The sequence below is a fragment of the Podarcis erhardii genome, assembly GCF_964252035.2.
Source record: "Podarcis erhardii genome assembly, chromosome: 9".
NCBI classification, from domain to species: Eukaryota; Metazoa; Chordata; class Lepidosauria; order Squamata; family Lacertidae; genus Podarcis; species Podarcis erhardii.
The window spans coordinates 79,880,113-79,899,941 of NC_138512.1; the positions used below are offsets into that span (position 1 = coordinate 79,880,113).

General features: G+C 50.8%; 1 protein-coding gene across 2 annotated transcripts in view; it reads right to left on the bottom strand.

Annotated features, from left to right (window-relative positions):
* EXOC6B (exocyst complex component 6B) overlaps positions 1-19,829 on the bottom strand; it is a 218,729-nt gene that overhangs the window by 30,949 nt on the left and 167,951 nt on the right. For both annotated transcript variants that reach the window (XM_081876792.1, XM_081876793.1), the window contains one exon: positions 17,140-17,213. In XM_081876792.1, the coding sequence (XP_081732918.1) occupies positions 17,140-17,213 (74 nt within the window). The remainder of the gene's footprint in view (positions 1-17,139; positions 17,214-19,829) is intronic.

Here is a 19,829-nt window from a genome sequence, read left to right on the forward strand (position 1 = left end):
AAGGGCAGCCCCTCTGACCAGAGAAGCCTCTTGCTCCACTGACAGAGCTTCTGCGAAAGCTGCTGGGGAAACCTCAAGATACGGATCTTCCCATTCCTGAGGGTGGGCTTCCCGGGAGAGGAGCTAAATGGCCCCCAGCAAAAGCTCCTCTGGAATCATGGGCATCCAATGAAGCTGAACATTGGGAGACTCGGGAAATCATTGAACTACGGAACTCCCTCCCACCAGGAGGCTGGGATGGCCACCACCTTGGATGGCTCTAAAAGATGAGGAGACAAATACACAGAGGACTCTCCAAGGCCACTGGCCAGGATGGCTCTGCTCTGCCTCCACATTCGGAGACAGCAATGTTTCTGAAGACCACATGCTGGAAACCACAGACGGGGAGAGGACCCCTGTGCTCAGACCCTGCTGGCAGGCATCCCATAATGGGCATCTGTTTGGCCACTGTGAGAAGAGGATGCTCGATGGACTACTGGCCAGATCCAGCCGGGCTCTTCTCATGTTATGGTCTTAGGATCCTGTCTGAGCAGCTCCTCTGTTGGGGGGGGGAGGGGGTGACCTCTCAACACATGACAGGAAACTTCCTCTATCTCCCCACAACTTTAGCTTCAAGATAGGGGTTGGCAAACTTTTTCAGCAGGGGACCGGTCCACTGTTCCTCAGACCATGTGGGGGGCCGGACCATATTTTGAAGGGGGAAAATGAACGAACTCCTATGCCCCACAAATAACCCAGAGATGCATTTTAAATAAAATGACACATTCTATTCATGTAAAAACACGTGATTCCTGGACCATCCGCGGGCCAGATTTAGAAGGCAATTGGGCTGGATCCGGCCCCCGGGCCGAAGTTTGCCTACCCATGTTTAAGAGCTATCAAGACATAAAGATGCAGCTGCAGCCTGGATGAGATAAGGTCTCGGGAAGAGAGCAGAGACTCAGCAGGGCCTTCAACCTGAAGGAGAAGTCCTTCCAGATGAGGAGTCCATGCTTTGAAGGCCCCCAGCTTTTGGAGGCTCCAGGTAAGAGAGCTGGAGCCTCTCTGTGGTGTTAATGTTGTAAACCACTTGGGGGATAGAAGACAAGAAGCAGGACACACATCTGAAAATGCCAGGTTGCCAGGCAGCTCTCTCTGGGCACCATGGAGAACGACTCAGCCTCAACAGCCACCCACAAGCACCTTTCTCTTCTGAGAAGGAACGGACTAGGGTCAGACTGGTTCAAATCCCCACGCGGCCACGAGGCTCATGCGGGTGACCTTGGACCAGTCACTGCCTCTCAGCCTAAGTTCCCTCACAGGGTTGTTGTGGGAATCAGATGAGGAGCTGGAGGAGAACCACATGGACCACCTTGAGCTCTGGGAGAAAAAGGTGGGACTGAAACGCAGGAAGTCATAAATAATGCTGCAGCTGCTGATTTCTAGGGACAGGGAGAAACGAGGGGACTTTCCTTATGCTATACCTGGCCTGCTCAGTATTGGGGAACCCAGGACAACCTGGTGCCCTTCAGATGTTTCAGGCAACAACTGGGTGGGGCTGGTAGGAATTGTCACCCAAAACATCTGGAGGGTGCCAGGATGGGGCTCGGCTGGGATAGGGCTATACACAGAAGGATAATCCCAGAGAACTTTCTCTGGTCCCAGGACCAGAGAAAGTGATCTGAGACCAGAGGAAGACACTCTCGCTGTGGCCCTGCCTTCTTGGGCGGAACATGGAATTCTGCCTGAGGCCAAGGTTCCAAGAATCCTTCAAGGGCAGTCCTACATCTCAAGCACATGGCAGGAATCCAAGCTAGGCGGCCCAGAAACCAAAACAAGTAGAAATGGCATTCCTAGCTTGCCTGGCTAAGGCACCACCTGACAGCAGAAGGGACCCCTCAGGAAGTTGGTGGACTCTCTTCCCTTGGAGGTTTTTAAGCAGAGGTTGGGTGGCCATCCGTCAGGGATGCTTTAGTTGGGATCCTGCATTGCAGGGGGTTGGACTAGATGACCCTTGGGTCCCTTCCAACTCTACAACTCTCTAAATCTATGACCCCAGCAAAGGAGGGCCAGGCTGTGTTCCAGGAGGTGTCCTCTGGGAGAGGGAATCCCATTGTCCCCCCAAATGACTGACCCAACCACCAATACTTGATTCAGCTTTCGTGACACAAGCAGAAGCAAGCCCCAGACAGAAGCAAGTCCATTGAACAACAACCCACAAACAAGGAATTGCCCATGGGAGGCACGCATGCCATTCCTTTGGCCAGGCCCTTGCACGCTCCCCAACCACAGGCTTCAGGTTGGGATTCCATGGCAGGAAGGTGAAATTCAGGTTCTGGTTCCACATCCTGCTCCCTCTCCTGGCAGCCCAGAGCGACTCGCTTTCCCGCCCACTCTGGCCTTTCCTCCAGGCTGACAAAGGGGCTCTCCTCTTTGGGGAAAGCTCTGCGCAGGGGCTCTCCTCTTTGGGCCCCCTCCCCGCTGCACCCTTATGCACACAGGGAGCGAGATGCAGCCGCCCAACGAAGTCTGCGGTCCTGCTATCAGGGCCTTTTCTTTCTGTTTTATCGCCAGCCGCAGCCGAGTTCAGGGAGAGCGGGAAAGGAGGGGGGGTCAGGTGCAGGTCAGGGTGTGGTGTTGCCCCTGCTCCCTTATCAGCAGCTGAAGAAAGTGAATCCACCTGGTTTGTTTCTGGCTGTTAAGTGCGGCAGGGTCAGCCAGCATAGCAGCGGGTCGCCCAGAGTTCACCCTTCCTCCGGCCGCCTCGGTTATCGGCGGTGGCAGTGCTCAGCTCATCAACTTTCTCCACCTTGCAAGCAGCAATTTCCTGGTCCTCCGCGGCTCGCCCCTCCCTGTAATCTAAACAGACAGGGCTCCGCACTCGGTGGCAGCCTTGCGCACTAATGCGCCGGCCGCTCCTCCCCACCCCACCCCACCCCCTGCCCCGTCCCGGTGCTAATGGGATGACAGCCCCTGTTAGCCAAGCTCCACTTGCTCTCTTCTCCTGCTCTGATAGTCCCCCCTGGGGCAAGGCGTGTCCCCGGAGGAAAGGGCGTTGCCCAGCTGGAGCTGCACCAGCAACTCAACCGGTCAGGGTCTTAGCAAAGGGCCTGATTAGCTGCGGCTCAGAGAGAGGCCTTTGGATTCGGGAGCGATGCAAGTAGCACCATGGCTCCAAGACTGGGGTCCTGGGGTGAGATGAACCCACATACTGAGAGAAGGGCAAATTTAAACTTGGGAAGAAGTTCGTTCCCTGGAGAGAATCGGATGTCTGTTGTTTCAGGTGGTCTCAGAGATATGGGGTGCATTGCTGCTGCTGCTGCTGCTGCTGCTTTTGCTGCTGTTGAGCCTGTGGCCGGCCAGAAGTCATAGCTATTTGAGATTCCTACTGTTCTGCTTCAAAAAGGGACGCGGGTGGCACTGTGGGTTAAACCACGGAGCCTAGGACTTGCTGATCAGAAGGTCGGCAGTTCAAATCCCCGCAACGGGGTGAGCTCCCGTTGCTCAGTCCCTGCTCCTGCCAACCTAGCAGTTCGAAAGCACGTCAAAGTGCAAGTAGATAAATAGGTACCACTCCGGCGGGAAGGTAAACGGCGTTTCCGTGCGCTGCTCTGGTTCGCCAGAAGTGGCTCAGTCATGCTGGCCACATGACCCAGAAGCTGTACACCGGCTCCCTCGGCCAGTAAAGCGAGATGAGCGCCACAACCCCAGAGTCGGTCACGACTGGACCTAATGGTCAGGGGTCCCTTTACCTTTACCTTACTGCTCTGCTTCACTCTAAGGTCCCTGGCAGTCAAAAGAACATTGCTGTTGCCAGTGGGTGAGGCAGGAAGACGTGCCACTAGCTGAAAGGTACCCTATACAGGCCAGAAAACAACTCAAAGGGGCTTCTCTCTATTAATCAGGGATCCGAACGTTATAGAGGCAGTTCAGGATTACACCTAGACCAAGAAAAATTAATTCCAATGCATCCTGCTCCACTTACAGACTTGCTCAATTCCACAGGGACAGTAGATTTAAGGGGACACTCCCTGGCTTCAGTACAATGGCCAAGACAGCACAGCGGGCAGAATTCTGTGTCTGGAAGCACAGAATCTTAAGAGTTTGAAGGGATCTCCAGAGTCATCTAGTCCAACCCCCCCCCCCCCGCAATGCAGGGATCTCAACGAAAGCATCCATGACAGATGGCCATCCAACCTCTAGACACGCAGGATAGAGGTTCAGACATGATACTTTTGCTAGGTGGAATGGACTCCCTTGGAAGCTGGTGGACTCTCCTTCCTCGGAGGTTTTTAAGCTGAGCTTGGATGGCCATCTGTCCTGGATGACTCCCATGATCTCTTCCAACTCTGCCATTCTGTGATTCTATAATAGGTTTCTGTGGTGGGGAGCTTATTTTGCTCAACCTGTTTTAGCCCACCGGGCTCCTGCCATGATCACACTGGGCAGAGATACAGAGGAACCTGTTCTGAACCCTTGAGGTCAGTATCCCGTCACTTCACCTTTAGAGCTTCCGCCTGTACAAGTCCGACCGTGCGCTGCATTTCTCTAATCACTGGTTGTCTGTCATAAAGCCAACTGGTACAGGATGCAGCTCTGCCGGCTGCCAAGGCTGTGCCACCAGCAGCAAAGGGCTCTACCCGGTCCCTGTAAGGATCACACCTTACAACGTGGCGGAACATGGCTGTCTCTGGACCTGGACAGCGGATGAGAGACCATCTTGGCTGTGAGTCCCGGAAGACCTGCTCCCTGCCTTGCTGGCCTGCAAGGCCCTGACTGACTCCAGCTACAAAAGCCGAGGCTCCAGAATAGACTCTTGGGCTTCTTGCTGTTTTTGATATTGTTTGTCTCTTTATTTTAGTTCTTGTTATGATTTATGAGGAAATTGTTTGATGCTGTATTTATTGTTCAGGACTACTCTTGTTATGTTTGTAATTGCTTTTTTCATGTTTGTAAGCTGCCTTGAGCATGGCTGGAACAATGGAAAGGTGGCATACAAACAAAATGACTCACAACCAAAAGCACGGGCTGCCGCCCCATGGAGTGTGCAGCACAACGGAGGGCTGCTGGTGTCTAAGTCACCTATCATGCACAGCTGCTTCGTGGGAGCATCTAAAAACAGTGCCGTTCCAAGAAACTTTGTGAGATGATGGAATTCCAGAACGGGGGAGCTAACTGCAGCTGAATGCGGGTCTGAAGGCACATCCGAATGGGAATAATGCAGAAGGAACCAACCACAGCAACTGTCGGCGCAGGTGCCTGTGCATTCAGAGGATGGGCACTGGTTCAGCGGCAGAGAGCATGGTTTGCATGCAGATAGTCCAAAGTTTGATTCCCAGCCAGCGGCGTAGCGCGGGTTGTCAGCACCCGGGGCAAGGCAAGTAATTTGCGCCCCCTAACCCGGGGCAAGGCAAGTAATTTGTGCCCCTAGCCCCTAACCTGCCGCTGCTGCCAGCTTCTTCTTGCTGCTGCCTGGGCTGGTCGGGTGTGGTTCTCTCCCGCGCTGAGCGCTGCGCTGGGCGGCCGCTGCACTGTCCCTCCCCCAGATAGTCCCTCCCTCGCTCTCTCTCCGCTCCACACCGCAACACACGCCTGGCACCCCCCCCCCAGTGGGCGGCGACTCGGCAGCTCGGATCGGATTCGCACAGCCAGCACTGCAGTGAGAGAGAGTGAGTGAGCCAGGTAGGGACAGAGAGCTGCGAGTGTGAGCGCCCCCCCCCAAATGTTGCGCCCGGTGCGGCTGGCCCCCCCTGCACCCCCCACACTACACCACTGTTCCCAGCAGGGCTTACCTGAAGAACCACTGCTGCCAGTCAGTGTAGGTGATACTGAGCTAAATGGAACAGCGTCTGACTCGGTAGAAGGGGGAGCACCTGACATTTCCATGTTCCTTTGCTCCCGATGGGCAGGGAATTTGGGTCTGTATCCCAAAAGATGAGCTGGTGATACGTGGCTGGACTGGGGTTAGAAAGTATTGGCCCAGTTACTTTGGCTCCTGCTTCCTGCTTGTGAACGTTTCTCTAACCTTTTACAAGGAGGCATTTTTTTAAAAACACCCCGAAAAAGAGAGTCATTTTTTAGTGGGGGTAGAGTGCTGCACCCTGAACCCCACCCAAGATGCTCCTGCAAACCCATTTCTCAGCTGTCGCCTCGCTCAGTTCCACCAAGTGGGATTTCACCAAGATTCAGCAAAGTTCAACCGGCACGTCTGGAGGAAGTGTGGATTTCAGGCAACACCTCGCAGCCCTCCTGGAGTAATTACAGCTGCATCCAAACCACAGGGAGATTAAGTGCTATTTTCAGCTCTCCATAATCTTATTGGGCCACCGCAAGAACCTCCCCTCTCCTCCTCTACCCCCCCCCCCAGTGCCGACGTCGGAAATCAATTCCGCAACTGGTCAAGGGGAGTAATTTTCTCTGCGGCTTTTAACAAATTGCTGTGCCTCGTATCGCTGGATGGCACGAGCCAAAGGCCACTTTGTATTTGCCGATTAGCACTGCTCAATTAAATTCCTCTCCTCGCTGGCACGGAGAGCTAATCTGCTCTAAGCGGCCAGTAAGCTCCTTTCTCCGTGTGAAATTGGTCCCAGATTTCAGCCTCTGATTTCCACCTGTTTGGGGTCGTGCCACGCTCAGGAGAGGAAGGTTCAGCCAGAGTGCCAAGGGACCAGGCAGGGTTCAGGCTAACACTTCCACTACTAGTGGGTTAATTATAACTTCATTCTCAAACACACACACAAGCGGCTTGCTTCAACTCCCAGTGACCTTACCTACTTAATTTTTTTTACATCTGCGGAGTAAATTTCTGTCAGCAAAACTGAAAGGCCAAGCAGAGTTCAAAGTAACAATTCACGTTAAAAAAACAAAGGTTGCCCAGAACTAAATCACAGCCTTAAAGAGCGAACCTCCCATAAAACACACAGGAGCTTTTAAGGTGAGCAGAGACGTTTCCCTGGAACTGCAAAGCACCCACCTGACAAACGGCTCTCTCCAAAGCTGCCTGCGGAAGGAGCCAGCCCAGCGCAGGCTGGCCTCTGGAAATTTACATGCTGCTGATTCCTGCGTAAAACTCGCCTTGTCAGGCTGCCCTTACGAGGAGGAATTCGTGGCAGCATAAACTCAGCCCAAGGCATCTCCAGAGCACGGCTTTCTGTGACCTGGTGCTAAACCGGAAGAATGGCAAAGGACACAAAGTGGGCACCTTGACACTGGGTGGGCGTGGGCAGAGGGTGGGCGCATGTTTGCCCGCGACAAGTAGACCCAGGTGCACCTTGCAGTGGAGATCAGCACAAGGTGAATTCAAAGTGGCTCTCATGGCGAGGGCAGAAGAGCTGCTTGGTCAGGATCAGGCCCGAGAGCCCACCTTCGAAGCCAACATCTGGCACCCCCACTGCGGCAAGACAGAGACCTTTGGAAGCTCAAAGGCAGCACATGCAAGCGGTGGCTTTTGCCCACCTGGACTTATGCATGTGGGCGCCCACGCACAGTGTGATGGTGCCAAGCACCAAGGAATGGAAAAATTGCATCATGCCACGAGTCAGCTGAGGAGCTGAGGCATTTGGCAAATAAATAAAGAAATATCAGATCCCGGAGAAATCTGGTGAGGGGGTTTGCTGGGGACCCTTCGAATGTCCACACGCTTTGTGTAACAAAATAAAAAAAAAAAATTCCTTCCAGCAGCGCCTTAGAGACCAACTAAGATTGTTATTGGCATGAGCTTTCGTGTGCATGCACACTTCTTCAAATACATGCACATGAAAGCTCACACCAATAACAAACTTAGCTGGTCTCTAAAGTGCTCCTGGAAGGATTTTTTTTTTTTACTACAGCAGACCAACACGGCTACCTACCTGCAACTACGTTTTGTGTAGGTAGCCTTCTTTGCAACTCAGTTGAACGGCACCATTTTTCAGAACATGTAAGCAACAGCATTGCTGGGAAGGGAAGAGACCCATGGTCTGGTCTTCAAGCACTATGTCAATCTTCCTCTAAGGGTTTGGCTCAGAGGACAAAATAATGACCGCCAATACTACCCCGTCTGATATAGGGCACCAACATGCAAGGCCATGGCCAGGAGGACGCACCATTTTAGGGAGCAAAACTTAATTTTCACATATATCTTCAGTGAGGGGCTTAAAATATGCTTTTGGTGTGAGGAATCAAAATCTGCTTTTTTGTGATTGGACAACACTTGGTACATCTACGTTTGATGGAGAGGCACATGAACTGCTTTCAGAAAACCAAAGAATGTTAATTTTACCTTCTGAAAATGTCAGGTAATGCTAAATAAATAATAAGAATAACCATATATAACATAACTGCAAGTCACTGGCAATCCTTTTAAACAATTTCTATGCAATTTTACACACATTTTACTTACCAATCAAAACTAAATTATATTAATTTGACCAAAGTATGTTTTGATTTCCCAAGTCAAGTCACGTTACAACTTTTTAACATCCCTCATGTTTGGAATTTGGAAGTTGAAAAATTAAACTCTGCTTTCAAGACAAGGATGGGAGAGCTCCTATACCCTTTTAAATGGGTTTGTGGGATGGGGTGTGGGGAAGGGGTTACTGTCTCATTTTATTTTTGTTTATATTGTGCATTTTGTGTTTTGACACTGCCCTGAGATCTGTAGATGAAGGTTGGCATACTGAATGAATGAATGAGTCAAGCACAAAGGGCAGGAAAAGGGTTTGGAGGAAAAAGAAAGAGCACGCCAGCTTCACAGCAGGGAACAAGCAGCCCATCGCCTTCCATATTAAAATGATATCATGGAGACAAAAGCTGACAAAATCAAAAGTTGAGCAAGGGGCCTGATGGGACATCCTCATCCCTGATGCAACTGCGAGGACCTGAGGGTTATCTCCATCAACATCATCTCAACTGTTGTTAAACTCCGACCTGCCCTTCACCAGCAGGGCCCAGGGAGGGTTACAAGACAGGAGCAGGCATCCCACCTGCAGAAAAGCTCCTCTCTCTTTGGTCTCGGGGTCTCACTTCATGCTCAGCCTGCTGGTTCCTCACTTGTCCCTCTCTCTGCTGCCATCTGCTCTGTCAACAATATTTAGGCAACACGAAAATCTTTAAATGAAACGAGGTACCAAACTTGCCATGCAGGTCATCGTCTGTAAAATTTTATTTTCAGTTCATGAAGCAATTCTATATCCTCCCACCACGCTGATGAAGAATTCTATGAAACAGTTGTCAATATTCAGAATTCCTGTTCAGTGTTGGACATTATGTTTGCTGAATACACAAAGCCTCACAGCTTGTCTTTCATCGTACAAAGTTTGGTATCTCGCTTCATTTGAAGATTTTCAGAGACTTTGAGATGAAAGATTTCACTTTGAACTTGTTATTGTTTGAAGGAATTCTATAAAGATTGTCTATTATGTATGTATATGGTCATCGTGTTGCCTAGACATTGTTGATGTTCTCTTTGCAGCACAGGGGTTTGTCTGGATACTTACTGCCATCTGCTCTGTGGCAGGTGCCTGACTCAACTCAACCCACCGCCTCAACTCCAACGCTGCTTTGACAACGCTGCATCAATGGGAGTATAGCATCTAGATCAAGGGAAGTAATAGTGCCACTGTATTCTGCTCTGGTCAGACCTCACCTGGAGTACTGTGTCCAGTTCTGGGCACCACAGTTCAAGAAGGACACGGACAAACTGGAACGTGTCCAGAGGAGGGCAACCAAAATGGTCCAAGGCCTGGAAACGATGCCTTATGAGGAACGGCTAAGGGAGCTAGGCATGTTTAGCCTGGAGAAGAGGAGGTTAAGGGGTGATATGATAGCCATGTTCAAATATATAAAAGGATGTCACATAGAGGAGGGAGAAAGGTTGTTTTCTGCTGCTCCAGAGAAGCAGACACGGAGCAATGGATCCAAACTACAAGAAAGAAGATTCCACCTAAACATTAGGAAGAACTTCCTGACAGTAAGAGCTGTTCGACAGTGGAATTTGCTGCCAAGGAGTGTGGTGGAGTCTCCTTCTTCGGAGGTCTTTAAGCAGAGGCTTGACCACCATATGTCAGGAGTGCTCTGATGGTGTTTCCTGCTTGGCAGGGGGTTGGACTCGATGGCCCTTGGGGTCTCTTCCAACTCTATGATTCTATGATTCTATGACCATCTCAGCTGCTTCCTCCTGATGCTGCTCTCCCTCCCCGCTGGTCCTGATGCTGCAGGTGTCTATGCTTCTCCCCGCCCTCAGGACCCACGGTGCCCCTACACGGAGGACCTTCAAGAGAAGCAGAGAGCAACTGAGTGAATCGGGGAGCCCATCCGCCCGCCGCTGGGCTGTTAGATGGCGACAGGGCCGTTCCCCTCAGCAACGCACTTGCAAAGCCACAGAGAGCATGGGAGTGGGAGAGAAGGGGCCGTTCATGTGCAACTCACCCCTTTCACCCTTGGAAACTGCACACAGTGCACATTGGGTGAGTTAAGCTACTCCCAAAAATCGGATGTGTGTGCTGCCCTGTCCTTGCCCTTCCTGGAGCGTATCCCCCCTGCTCAGCTCCTGCATCCACCCCGCCAAAGGGGAGAGGGCAGCAGCTGATTGCTAGGGCTCCACTCAGGGTTGCTTTGGGCTTTTTCGCAGCCGCAGACAGGATCCTATAATGGCAAAGCTGACCAGGCTTTGTTTCTTTCCCCTGTACAGTGGTACCTCGAGTTACAAACGCCTCAGGTTACAAACGCTTCAGGTTACAAACTCTGCTAACCTGGAAGAGTTACCTCGAGTTGAGAACTTTGCCCCAGGATGAGAACGGAAATCGTGTGCCAGCGGCGCAGCAGCAGCAAGAGGCCCCATTAGCGAAAGCACGCCTCTAGTTAAGAACAGGCTCAGGTTAAGAATGGACCTCCGGAACGAATGAAGTTTGTAACTAGAGGTACCACAGTATTCCCCTTCCACGCTGCACAATGGCAGAGATGCAGGCTTGCCACGAGGAGACTTCTGCAAGCAGATGGAAACATTGGCAGGATGTTGATTTCACTTGTAGTGTAACAAATACCACGGACAACATGGATTGTTATAAAAGTTAGAGTATAGAAGAATATGCAGTTGTAAATGTTCAAAATGGGACCCCATGGAGGAGGTGGAGGGAAGTCCTGAAATTTGGAGGAATCTCTGTACAGTGGTACCTTGGGTTAAGAACTTAATTCGTTCTGGAGGTCCGTTTTTAACCTGAAACTGTTCTTCACCTGAGGTAATTTAGCTAATGGGGCCTCCCACTGCCGCTGCGCCGCCGGAGCACGATTTCTGTTCTCATCCTGAAGCAAAGTTCTTAACCCGAGGTACTATTTCTGGGTTAGCAGTCTGTAACCTGAAGCGTCTGTAACCTGAAGTGTCTGTAACCCAAGGTACCACTGTATATAGTTATATTTTTTGGATTTTTATAACTTTGTATTTGTAAAATCAGTGGGGGGGGGGTTTCTAAAAAAATATTTATGGGTACTCTCATTTTCCCACTCATATTGAAATACTTCCCCTCAATTAGTCCAAACTTAGATTCATAAAATGTTTAGGGGTATGCGTACCCCTGCATCCCCCCCCCCCCGGAAAAAGCACTGTGTAAAACCAAATTGTCTTCAAGCGTGGGGCTCCACAGTTCAACACAACGCTTCGAAGGACGGCTGCAGGTGGGACAAAAGATGGAAGGAAGGAAAGCCAGCAAGGAAAGGAAAGAGGGAGTCAAGAGAAACGAGGTGAGAAATGTGGTGTTTTCGAATTCAGGCAGAAGAAGATGCCTTCCTACTCCACAATCCTATGACGCCTCTTCTTCGTTTCTTTGTGTCCCTACACACACACACACACACACACACACACACACACACACACACTTCATGGCCACAGCTGGGGCCTCTTGCACGTCTTCCCAAAAGGATTCCTCCTCCGTCCCTGGCAGAAGCATCCCTCCGAGCCAGGTGACACATTTGAGACACACACGCCCCTTCTTGGGTAACAGACACCACCTCCTCGCCCAGATAGGACCTGATGAAAAATTCACCATGGCTCCGGCTGCAGCGCCAGGGAAGGAGCTACCCGGCCGGGTCTCTTTTTACCTTCCTCGGGTTACAGCTCTGACCCAAGAGCATCGCGCGGCACAGCCGCCCAAACTCCTGTCAGGACGTGGGGCTGCGCATTCTCAAGAGCAGCCCCATTAATGAGGGAGGCCAGACGTGCTGAAAGGGAGCCCTTGGCACTCGCTCACTCGCACCCCCGGGGCTGGGAGGGGTCCTGGGTTTCGGATCCAGGGTCTGCCTGTTTTGATGCTGCTCCTGCCCCCCAATGCTCAAGATGAGGCACAGGGCCACAGCTGGGTCGCTTCTCCACAAAGCAGGTGTGCTTGCAAGAGTAAGAGGTCTGATGAAGCCCATATGCAGGCTCTGAGCCAGAAGATATATGTTTTTAAAAAACAAAATCCAAATTCTGAACCAAGGAAAACCAAATCAGCAGTCAAAATAACTGCATGTAAATTAAACACACCTGGATCCATTTCGCATAATGCGACTAGCTTCCAAGATTTAGTTTTTTTCCGGTTAAGAGGAGAAATGAAAGTGGCTGCAATATTCAGCACTGGGTTCAGCAACCCAAGCAGGGCAGAGAAATTTTATCCTGAACTTCCACAGGGCCACCTGACTCATTTGACTCCACCCCATCCCCACTCCTGAACCATGAGGACTACTCTCATGAAACAATGGATAGGGGCAGGGGCTCAATTCTGTGCAAGGTCCCCCATTCCAGATTGCTCCTCCAGATTTACCTTGTGTTATGCTTCAGAAAAGAGAAAGAGATTAACACCAACTTCTTTCCCATTAAATTATGGTGTCCTCCGCTTCTATTGTTTGTGATTTGTTGTTTTCAGTGATTTTTTTGTTTTGTTTTAATTTGCTGGTTGCTCAGAGACCCCGCTTTGGGGTGGCAAAATGGGATATAGGTGGATCCATGAATATATCAATCAAGTGTTTGTACATGATCTGCTGCAGGACCTCCCGCAATTACCACCTTAACAGGAGGATGCAGGAACAGGGTCTTTTGTGTGGTGGCTCCTCCTGCCCCTTGGACCTCCTGCTCTTCTCTTGTACATCAGTTAGGCACCATTATCAGAGTCTCTTCAGAGCCCACTGGGGACCTGCCTTTTGAGTGGAGGTTTGTGCCTGAACTGGATTTGAAATGGCTTCTCTATGTACGCTCCAGCTGTTAAAACACTTCAAAATTTATCCTGGAAAGCAAGTCCTCGCTATATCCATTAAATCTGAATTAATTAAAAGTCCATTCATCAGTCCTCTTGGAAATGGCCAAGCCATTGGCAAAAGCCACCACTTCTCCAAAGTGGAGGGACCTCAAATGGAACACACACACAAAAGTCCACTTCTTGGCCATTGCCATCTGGTCTGCTGAGGGATGATGCCAACTGGGTTTCTTAACTAAGGGCTTTGCTACTGCTGCTGCTGCTCGGTTTCCTTTCCTGGGACACGAGAAAACTTGACACCTGCCTGTGCCACTATCCCCCCCCCTCTCTCTCTCTCTCACACACACACACAGAGAGATAGATACACCAAGGCTCATCGGCTCGCAAACAGATACAGGTTTCCTGGGGTTGCCTGCTGAGCCATTTGCCAAGTGTTGAAATGTTCCTATGGCTGTGGATCCGATTGTGCAAATACTTTGCACGCATCCCTCAATATAAGCAAATCAACAGCTCCGACAGTTTTAATTCAAAACGTGCACTTGGTATTAAGAAAGGGGGTGATTTTTCAGACCTGGAACTTGAGCCCATTTGGCTGCGAGGCCAAGTTGGAGCAGCGGCAGGTCGCATATACCCTCTTCCTTGCAAAAAAAAGGGGGGGCTGCTGGTTGATACTCCCACAGCACCCCCTACTGGCTGAAGGCCTGGGAAGGGAACCAACAGCACCTGGGCAAATGTTCTGGAGCAGAAGCAAGGGGGCTGAAGACTCGCCCTCCCCGTGGGGAAAGCGCAGCTCACATGCTAAAAAAATGAAGAGCAATTCAGAGTCAAGTTGCAGCTCTGAAGCTAAATCGCCTTGATGCAGCAGAAGCTCTCGCAGGATCCAGGCGACTTACTCAGAGGCTGGAATTTGACACTGTATTAAAACTGGCTGCGATTGACTCAAGTATTAAATAATCGTAGCCTGGGCGAACGCAGCCATACCAGTAAATGTAACTGCAGTTTCTTTCCTGGCTGTGCCAAAATATTTCAGCCATCAGCCTCGCTGAGGCCCCTTTTGCAGAACAAAGATGGTACAGAATAAATGCAGACAGCATCTCGAAAGCAACCGCTAGAGACCCCGTCTCGTCCCTGGGTGTCCTTGGGGCAACAGAGGGGCTGGCATTCCCTGTGGGGAATGGTGAAGGGGGCTGGCCTGCTACTTTTCATCCCCCCCCCCCGCAAAACCATATTTAACAGGGCTCTAATACCTGCAAGAGATCAAAATCTCTAAGCGGTTTTCAAAACGCTGTTATTGTCAATTAAACTTATACCTGCCCTTCCTCCCAAACGTTGTGCACGCCCATTCCTAGCAGCCCTAGGAATTATTTTCCAAAGCATCTGGACTTGAAATATGTCGCTGTGAATACGGTTTAAGTGAGGTGTAGTGGGAAGAAGGGGGAAAGCAACACTTTTGTGATACGTATATTGACCTCCTTTTCTTATAAGCAAAGCTACACCTTGGCATTTTGGACCACACAGCATCATCTACAATTCTGGAGCAGACCTAGGCTGCTGTCCTCTGGAGACGCAGGGGATCCAGGCAGCTATTCAGAAGCCTGTAGTTTTCTACCTCTATAATTTATTATTATTATTATTAATAATAATAATAATAATAATAATACCCCAGCCACTCTGGGCAGCTTCCAACAAAATATTAAAATACAGTAATGCATCAGACATTAAAAGCTTTCCTAAAGAGGGCTGCCTTCAGATGTCTTCTAAAAGTTGTTCTCTTTGACATCTGGTGGGAGGGTTTTCCACAGGGCGGGTGCCACTACCGAGAAGGCCTTCTGCCTGGTTCCCTATAACTTGGCTTCTTGCAACTTTGCTTTTTACGACTGCTGCCTTGCCACCGTGCCTAGGGCAGGGGGCTACAGGGCAGGGCATCTGTTGCTCAAAGGTGGCTGGGTCAGACCGGGCACCTTTGGAGAGCAAGGAGAGTGGTTTGTATAGAACGGGAGGACCTCCCCTGAGCAAGGAAGGAGCAAGCACACCAAGGCCACGAAGAGGGGTCCTGAGAACCAAACCATTGAAATCCTGACTGCAGGTGCCCATTTGTGAGCAGTTTTCCAAAAGGATTACACAGAGAGACAGGTAAAAGGTAAAGGACCGCTGACAGTTAAGTCCAGTCGCAGACGACTCTGGGGTTGCGGCGCTCATCTCACTTTACAGGCCGAGGGAGCTGGCATTTGTCCATAGACAGTTTTTCCGGGTCATGTGGCTACTGGGACTAAGCTAAGCCACTTCTGGCACAACGAAACACCAAAACCAGAGCAGCGCTTGTAAACGCTGGTGGTTTAGTCTGAGAATGAATCTGCGTTGTTCCCAGACAGTGGGCTGACTATGATCCCAGTAGAACATCACAGGAGTCTCTCCTGCCCTGCTTAGAACCTTCCTTGAAGCATCTCACTGCTCATGGTCCAAGCTCAGAGCAGTCACAGAATCATAGAATTGGAAGGTAGCTCCCAGGGTCATCTTGTCCCAGCTGCTGGAATGCAGGAATTCCAGCTCAAGAATCCCATGACAGATGGCCATTCAGCCTCTGCTTGAAAACCTCCAAGGACGGAGAGTCCACCACCTTTACAGTCAGAAAGTACTTCCTGACATTGTCATAACCTCCTTCCTTGCCATTTGAAGATTCTGACTAAACATTAGGAAGACCTTTCTGGTCAAAGTCATCAGAGCAATCTCAGCTTTTACGTTCGGCCTCAAATCTGGGGTCTTCTCTTTCTTCCACAGCATTTGGGATCACTTTGTGGAGAGTCTGCAAATGAGGTAAAACAGCAACTTCTGACGGGGAAATGAGTCGCCACCACGGCACGTCCCAGGATGGAAGGCGTTGCGGGATGGCCTGATCCCTCGGGGTGTAGAGAGGCTGAAAGCCGACTTGGCAGGGAAGGGGATTGTGGGGAGGGAAGGAGGGAGGGTTGGGAAGAGAGCAGAGCCGATGGGGGCTACAGAAACACCCCGTGGTCCAGAGAATGCCACTGGGAATGTAAGCCCATGTCAGCCTCGGAAACAAACGGCACTGCATCATCGTGGCAGCTGAGACAAAGCGGGGTGTCTTTTAATGGACAAAGATTGTTTTGATGAAAAAAGGGCATCAGTCATTGCATCTCACTTCATTCAGACTTTCTCCTCTACCACCATCCATCTTCACTGCCAACAGATGACAGAAGCGAGGCCCCCGCCGCCACCCCACACGCCCCCCACGCAGACCGGGGTGTCGCCCCCGCTCCGTAACAAATGACTTTGCTGGAAAATGGCCTCTTTCCTCCTCATCTGCGCTTGCCAAAGCCCAGGGGCACCCTATGGCCCACCACAATCGGCGAGGCTGCCACAATGAGGTCCCACTAATGGGCGGAGCCTCTGGCCACCGGCGGAAGCGGGAACAGAAGCGGCACAGTTTGGGGCTGGAGGCAGCGCCTGTGAGAAAGAACATTCACCTCCCCCAGGACGCACCAACGAAATGCGCACACATACATACAAACACCCCTTCCTTGCGCACAGTGGAATGCAAATCCCTTCAGCCAGGCATTATGCGCAAAGACAAAAGTCAGGCCAGCAGGAGCAGCACCTGCTCAGGGCCCAGATGGCCCAGGCCAAGCCCACCTTTCCTCCACTTGGATAGAGTCCAATCCAACCCAACCCTCCCATGGCCCCAAGGGCTATCGATTACACCTTGCATCGGGCCGCCACCTCTCCCGCTCTGCTTCCATTGGCGAGAGCCGTAGGCAACTCCACGAAACCGGTGGCCACATCCATGAGGGTTGGCGATGGCGGCGAGGAACGAGAGGTCTCCGGCCCGGCTCGCCAACCCCGCCCCCTCCTCCCTTCCCCTTCTCCTTCCCTTAAGACCTGATGGTCTTCAGTCACACATCTTAAAAGGAGCACAAAACACCAGAACACAAAGACGTACTTGTCTCAAGTCGATGAAGGCCAACTGCAGTGTGTCCCCTTGGAACCCAGGCACTGGGCCGGATCTGGCAAACTCTGTGGGAAAGAAGAGAGGATAAAAAGCGCTTTTAACTAACCATGGACAGGGAGATTGGCAGACGGATGACAGCGGAGACAACAGCGGCTGGGGGAGAGGAGGACCGCACTTCTAAGGAGCAAGGTCTCCCTCCCTTCCAGCTTTTTGTTCACCCTTCAAAATTTGTGTCATCAAAACACCATTAATTCCACCATCCTGACAGCAAGGAAACTGTACTAATTCGACCTGAAATTTATTCCCATGAGCTTCACTGGGCTCCAGAGTATTTGTTTTGTGAATGGACAAACAATTTGCAAAGAAGAAAAGCATTTGGGGGAATGGAGGGAGAGGACGGGGGGTGGGTGGGGGTCAATGGAAAAAGTTTTCCTCCCAACACAATAAAATCTTCAGCTGTGAAACCCTTTTCAGTTCCGAAAGCTATTTATATTTGGGGGCACTGAAGGAATTTTCTAATTTCATGCCTGTCACAGTGATCTATGCACATTTGTCAAAAATAAATAAGCCAGGCTGCTCCATTAATTACGTTGGAGCAGAATAACATCTCCAACTGATATATCATATCATTGCACAAGGACCAGAAAGTGGGGGAGAACCACCACCGCTGCCATTGCAGGAAACAGCCATTTATTCTGAAGGCGGCCATTGGACGAGCAGCTCATGGCAACAGGGGTCAGGGGAAAGATCCTCAGATCCTTCTCTCTTCTGCGCCACCTGGATTCAAAGTTTCGGGTCTAAATCCATAATGTGGTGCATAATTGTTGAAACACCACATCACAAACAACACAGTACGAATGCTGAGGATCTGTTTGCTGCCTTGCTAAGTTCACATACTGAAGGTTAAGCAAGGCCACCTCCTCTTGCCTGCATTGAGTAAACTAGAAGCATCTCCCTCCTAGGAAACTCAGGGCCCTGAACATCACAAGAGGAGACTACATTTCATCTCCCTAAATTGTTCACCTAACATGCTACTAGTTGGTGGAACTGGCCAGGACTTCAGGAAGAGCATCTCTACCCAAGATGCTGGAGAAACACGCAAGGCTGGTCCAAGGACTTGGGTCCCCTCAGGCAGCTGCTCTACACAAGACGTCGTGTAGCAGCAACGTTGCAGGGGTGCATCTCCCCGATTGTGTTTTGCTTTACGGGTGCCCCAAGTGAAGACTGGATGATCAGAGTAGCTGGGACAGCCTCAGCAAACCAGCAGGCCACTCCGTACCCTCCAGGAAGGCCGGGAAGACTGGGCACCCGTGACTCATTGCAGGGTGTCACTCAAGAGGCAACATCTTCTAGGCTCTCCCAAAACTTAGCATGCGCAGGTTCCTGGCAAATGATGGCAGAACCCCTACCCAGGTTGAGGAGTTCTTGATCGCTCAAGATGCACATTGAAAATTAATTAACAGACGTCTTTTCCCATGTTGAAATTTTCTTACTTGTTAAGATTTATTTGTCGTCGGGACAAAATCTAAGGTAGGAATGAAAAAAGAAGCCTTGGGAAGCTGGGTGTGTGGTAGAGAGGGAGACTTGTTATTAGGCTTTTATTCAAAACACAGCCAGTGCTTGTAATACTTGACTGCCAGCCAGTGCTTGTAATACTGAGTTAGATGGACCAAGGTTCTGACCCTGTGCCAGGCAGATTCCTTGGCTCACCTGCAGTCTGAATGGACGTCATGGGCCATGGTTGATTTACAACTCCATACATGGCATACAAGCTATGGTCTTCCCAGTAGTGATGTGCGGAAGTGAGAGCGGGACCATCAAGAAGGCTGATCGCCGAAGAACTGATGCTTTTGAATTCTGGTGCTGGAGGAGACTCTTGAGAGTCCCATGGACTGCAAGAAGATCAAACCTCTCCATTCTGAAGGAAATCAGCCCTGAGTGCTCACTGGAAGGACAGATCCTGAAGCTGAGGCTCCAGTACTTTGGCCACCTCATGAGAAGAGAAGACTCCCTGGGAAAGACCCTGATGTTGGGAAAGATGGAGGGCACAAGGAGAAGGGGACAACGGAAGACGAGATGGTTGGACAGTGTTCTCGAAGCTACCAGCATGAGTTTGACCAAGCTGCGGGAGGCAGTGGAAGACAGGAGTGCCTGGGGTGCTCTGGTCCAGGGGGTCACGAAGAGGCGGACACAACTGAACGACTAAACAACAACAACAACATGGCATCATATGGAGATCAACCTCCCAGCCTCAAGATGCCACAAACTGATGAGATGGTTTTCTTAAGATGCACCAGATGTCTATTATTGTTGTTGTTGTTGTTGTTGTTGTTGTTGTTGTTGTTGTTGTTGTTATTATTATTATTATTAGGAGTCACTTGCTGCACAGAGTTCTCCGAGCAACTTGAACAGCCAGAGAGGTCATATTCTGAGCACAGCTTGCCAGTTGGATGTCAGAGCACAAGTGTGCAAAACCTGCTGTTTAATTCCAGCCACCACCCGGCCCAGGAGGGCACAGCCAGTTCTTCCATTGAGCCCCCTCAGTCAGGTGTCAGGACAATTAGCACAGAGCAGCCCAACGGCCCAGCGGGAGATTGCCCAGGAAACCATCGGATCCCTGTGCCATGTCAGCAAGGCGAGAGGGGGGTGGCAGCGAGCGGGAGCGAGAGAGCAAGCCCCCT